This window comes from Bidens hawaiensis, unplaced genomic scaffold (assembly GCF_021521415.1).
Source record: "Bidens hawaiensis isolate Kalapana, Puna unplaced genomic scaffold, B.hawaiensis_p1.1 tig00073991_1, whole genome shotgun sequence".
In the NCBI taxonomy this organism is placed as follows: domain Eukaryota; kingdom Viridiplantae; phylum Streptophyta; class Magnoliopsida; order Asterales; family Asteraceae; genus Bidens; species Bidens hawaiensis.
Window position 1 is genome coordinate 40871 of NW_027502855.1, and position 5770 is coordinate 46640.

At 30.9% G+C, this 5770-nt stretch overlaps 1 protein-coding gene across 1 annotated transcript; it reads right to left on the reverse strand.

Annotated features, from left to right (window-relative positions):
• Positions 1–1614: 1614 nt before the first annotated feature.
• Positions 1615–3546, reverse strand: LOC143606273 (zinc finger CCCH domain-containing protein 48-like). Its single transcript, XM_077082093.1, has 8 exons — positions 3158–3546; positions 2977–3072; positions 2799–2888; positions 2615–2716; positions 2379–2522; positions 2115–2294; positions 1927–2024; positions 1615–1849 (listed from the first exon to the last, which is right to left on the reverse strand). The coding sequence occupies exons 1-8, from the start codon at positions 3476–3478 to the stop codon at positions 1699–1701; spliced, it is 1182 nt and encodes a 393-aa protein (XP_076938208.1). The 5' UTR covers positions 3479–3546; the 3' UTR covers positions 1615–1698.
• Positions 3547–5770: the final 2224 nt, after the last annotated feature.

A 5770-nucleotide genomic window follows, 5' to 3' on the forward strand; every position in this document is an offset into this window, starting at 1 on the left:
TTGAGTGTTAGTGGGCTGGGATTCAAGGCTACTGGGTTGTGGTTTGGGTTTCCTTAGTTTTTTGGTTTGAACGTATATAACTAACCTTTCATCAGCTCCAAGCAGAGATGCCATCTCGTTTACTACTCCATCACTATTTAAATGTTTTACCCGACCATCACCAGGTATTAAGCAATATAAGAACAAATCCTCCTTCTTTTCATATGAACCATAATCCATTGCATAACCTAGTATCTCAAAATATGAAAGCTTATCAACATCTAACCCTAATGATGTTGTTTTCCCCCAACATACCTTAATCTAGGAGGATTGACATCAAATTTCCCACCAGTCTTGAAGTCGATATTGATTTTATCACCCATTTTTTCAATCGTCTGGCCCTAATGATGTTCAATCGTCGAGCAATTAGGGTTCGTTCTTCGTCTACAGAGTATTACCGTTGTTGAGATAGAATTAGGGATTGTATTGAGTTAGGGATTTATATTGAGTTAGGGACTTGTATTTTTATACAGATTGTATAAAGTGAGCCGGCCACGTAATGTTACACATATCTGTTATACACAGTCAGCAGGCCACGTAGACGTCCACCTAATTTAATTATTGACAGCTCGGATGGCCACGTCAGCAAAAGACTAACGGAGTTAACATCCGTTAGTCGCGGCCGGTTTAAAACAAATGCATATGTAGTTGGTAACTGCCAGCAGGCAAGTGTAAAGTTGGGAGAGATATTTACCAATAGGCCATAGTTTGGATTATTTATAACCAATTTTCCTCATTATAACAATATGTTACAAGAACAGTTTTGAATTGTGTGTCCGCTTTGATTAACCAACAATTTTAGTTTACTAAGATATTTACTTATTGACCTGGAAAATAAACAAAAAAATTTCTTCTGTCTGTTGGTTCAACCCCTTGATTGAGATTTTGGGTTAAGTCTGGTATGTGGCCGAAAGTTCCTTTTTATTCTTTTTTGAAGTTTTAATTTGTCAATTTCAGTTTCTCTAAGTTTAATAATTAAATTATGCTCTCAAATTTAACAAGTTGGTTAAATTTAAGACTAATAATAATAATAATAATAATAATAATAATAATAATAATAATAATAATAATAATAATAATAATAATAATAATTTGTTTTGATAAAAGGGGCATTCCGAGAATATTTTTATCCGCGTTTTGATATAAGTGTTGTTTAAGTCCTTTTCGTTTCTTTACGTACGTCGGTTACCGTAGTGAGCGAACCGAAATGATCTAGTTATGGTGTTCTTGAAATGCAAAACTAGACATGTTTAACACACACTGTTTACTATAGCGAATGGCGGTAACGTAACAAACTGAATCGATACCGCCGGGGTTCCCATCGGGCCCTGCACAACATGCGGGTTTAAAGCAACCAGTCTTATTTAGACTTGTTAAAGTTGTTAACTTTGTTAAAAATTTGAAAATAAGGTTTTAGACATTTCAAGTCAGACACATTGATCATTTGGGATCTGAGGTTTCCACAATCAAATTAACACAACAGAGGGGCACACCAATAATATGAAACAAATACTACCTGAATTGCATTCAATCAACTAATTGTCAATATACAATTTACTCCCTCTTAGGGGGTCACTACCAGTCTATTTTCGCGTTTCAAGTCGATTCAGTAATATATAACAGTAACCTCTAACAGTATTCTACAACTTTATCTAAAGCTCATTCTCTTCTCGATTTGCTGACAGATTCTCCGTTTGGTTTCCATACAGAAACTGACCCTGCTGCATCGCCGGTAAAGAATAGGCCCTCAGGACCATCTTGGATTGCTTTAACATCGTGTCTCGAATAAATTCTCCCCCTTTTAGCAAACCTATATATAAAAAAAGAGAGTTAATATTTGCAGCCAACAACCACCACAAAAAGTTATGCATAAAGTTTGACACTTACGATGGCAGATCATATATGCAAACGCCATTGTCTTTGCACGAACATAGCAATATCGGTTTTTTTTCTGCATCATGCGTCCCACAAAATGCGAGAACACCCTGCAATAATCAACAGACAAACCATCAAATCATATGTTATGATTGTGTTTAACAAAAGAGAAAATGAATCACACGAATGTGACAACTTACATTATCTACATCATGTTTATAAACTTCCACAATGCTGCCACTTTCGGTTGCAGCCCAAACCTTGATCGTTTTATCCAACGAACCGGACAACAAATACTGATCCCAACATATAACGCTCGTCACATCAGCCGTATGCCCGTTTAGCACATGCGTACACTTTAGGGATTCAGCGTCCCATACCTTCAAGAAAAAGAACCACAATCAATAAACATAATGATAATATTTTCAAATACACAAATCTTTTTATAAGTTAAAAAAACATACCCGAATGGTACGGTCAGCAGAGCCAGAGAAGAGCTGTTTAGCTCCTACAATAAGCGAAAGTACAGACCCCGTGTGGCCCTTCAAACACGCTACTTCAGAAAAACTGTTTTTAGAAGTGGATTTCCATGATAATATGCTACCATCCTGCACACAGATATAATTAGCTGTGTTAGCTATAACTATATAAGAAACTATTTATATTATTTGAAAGCACCAAGATTAAGTTTTTATTTCACCTCCATTCCGGCGAAAAGAGTGTCTTCATACATGTTAATTGCGTTAACCATTCCACCACTTGCTCGGATAACCACTGTATTTTGAGTTTCACAGTTCCAAGCCTAACGGAATCAAGATCCCAATTATTAGTAACTACAATCATCAGATACATTGAACAAATTAGTGTTAAACAAAAGAATGTACCTTTATCATATTTTGTAGCCCAGCAAAAATCCAGGGACCTTTTTCAACCAAAGTCCCACATTCTTGATCAAAGTCAATTACATCCACACACTGCAAACACAAAATTATATCATAAACATCATGACAGGTCATACAAGCATAAAAGTTATGTTAGTGAGGCGAAAAGATTAAAACCGACCTGTCCATTACTACAATCCCAAACTCGAAGAGATTTGTCTTTGCTGCCACAGTAAAGCTTGTTGGATCCACTTGGTAAAACAATCCCGGTTACACCCTGCATACAAAAACTTCAATTAATGACCAGTTTCATTATAAACAAAGAACAATAAAAAACAAAACTTGGTGGCATGATACAATACCTTTGAATGACCTTCCAACTGGGCAATCACTGAAAGTCCATTATCACCAAACCATGATCGCAAATCGTCTTTGACGAGATTTTCATCAGTCTTATTCGTAATGTGTTTTGCTTGAGTTTGAGCAGTCTTTGCCAACACCTTTTGTTCTGTCTTCATGACAATCATATTGCAGTCAATGTTCTCTTTGTTCAACTTATTATAACTGTTGGGATTCTTCCAAACACGACCGGGTGGTTTCGGGTGCAAAAATCTGCAAGGGTTTCGGGTGCATCTTCCTTCAAGCCAATACTTGCAGACAGCAGCAGAATGATTTCTTGTCATTATATTTTCTTGAGTCCTCGTGCAAACCGAGGAGTCCGTCTTGATTGATGATCTCTTAGCAGCAACCAATGCCATTCTACATAAAACAGACACCGGTAAATAAATATTAACGACAATTGCATAAACCCTACGATAATAATATATATGATTCAAGAATCAACACAAACTTCAACCAAACACCAGACGATTAGTAACATATATATATGTATATTAAACGAATAAAGAGTACTAGCTAGGGTAACTAACAGAATAATAATAATAATAATAATAATAATAATAATAATAATAATAATAATAATAATAATAATAATAATAATAATAATAATAATAATAATAATAATAATAATAATAATAATAATAATAATAATAATAATAATAATAATAATAATAATAATAATAATAATAATAATAATAATAATAATAATAATAATAATAATAATAATAATAATAATAATAATAATAATAATAATAATAATAATAATAATAATAATAATAATAATAATAATAATAATAATAATAATAATAATAATAATAATAATAATAATAATAATAATAATAATAATAATAATAATAATAATAATAATAATAATAATAATAATAATAATAATAATAATAATAATAATAATAATAATAATAATAATAATAATAATAATAATAATAATAATAATAATAATAATAATAATAATAATAATAATAATAATAATAATAATAATAATAATAATAATAATAATAATAATAATAATAATAATAATAATAATAATAATAATGGGTCCATGCAGCAGAATGATTTCTTGTCATTATATTTTCTTGAGTCCTCGTGCAAACCGAGGAGTCCGTCTTGATTGATGATCTCTTAGCAGCAACCAATGCCATTCTACATAAAACAGACACCGGTAAATAAATATTAACGACAATTGCATAAACCCTACGATAATAATATATATGATTCAAGAATCAACACAAACTTCAACCAAACACCAGACGATTAGTAACATATATATATGTATATTAAACGAATAAAGAGTACTAGCTAGGGTAACTAACAGAATAATAATAATAATAATAATAATAATAATAATAATAATAATAATAATAATAATAATAATAATAATAATGATATCGAACAAACCTGTTAAAGAATCGGTAATGTAAATCGGTGGATTAATGAAAGGCGTAAGATTTACGACAAGGTTAGTTATAATGTTGAAGGAGAGTGTGTGTGGGTTAATTACCGTTATATATATATATACACGCAACGGTCGGTTTTATTTGATGCGTAGATTTTACGATGGGGGTTTGGGTAATTTACTTGGAACCTAAGTTTCCCTATATATTTTTCAAATTAAGCTCTAATTTCACACTTGGTTTTTTAAACTTACGTTTCAAAAGTATGCAGTTTTTTTCCAAAGTGGAAAAAATATTGAAACCAATTACCAAACTAGCGTTTTTTATTTGTTTTAACCAACGTGTTATAAAAGTCTTTCTAATTTTTCTATTTAGAAAATATATTACCTATTTCTTGTAATGTATTCTTATATATTTTTATCAAGTAGTAGGCTAGTAGCTATTTTTTTATTTTATTAATCAACCTTTTCGTTTATTAAGAGGGTGTTTGGGATTGTTTATTTTTACCAACTTATAACTTATAAACTTTTTGAAAAGTAACAAGGTGTCTGGGATTGCTTATATTGTGAGAGGAAAAGTTCCATAAGTTACACTTTTGTAACTTATTAACTTATTAAAAAGGTATAAGGAGGTAAAATAAGAAATCCCAAACACCCTTAACTCGTTAACCCTCTTTTTTATTCATCAACTATTGTCAAATATGAAACATAAATCATTCTAAATAAATTCAAAATGAAATAAGAAGCATAAATACTATTGTTGATATCGGTAGCGACTCAAATTCATTTGACATTTTATTTATTTATTTTTGTTTGTGTTCAATCTTTAGTCGCAAGAGACTCGGTTTTGTTTGACATTTTTTTTTATTTTTATGTTTGCGTATTTTACTCGGTAGAATGAACATATTTAAAAACAACAAATACCAGTAAAAAACAAGGCGTTGGTAAAACCCCCAGCGTTGCCGCGACTATTCAACGCGAATTCAATTAGTATTAGTTAGGCTCGTTATGGTACCAAAACTAAACCCAAAAAATAAATTCGTAAAAAGAAATCAAAAGAAAAGATCTATAGCTGTTAGTTAAACCCGTTTCAAAAAGAAAAAAAAGATAATTGTTAGTTAAAAATGGTCGTTTGATAAAATACATATAAAAAAGAACATAATGGATT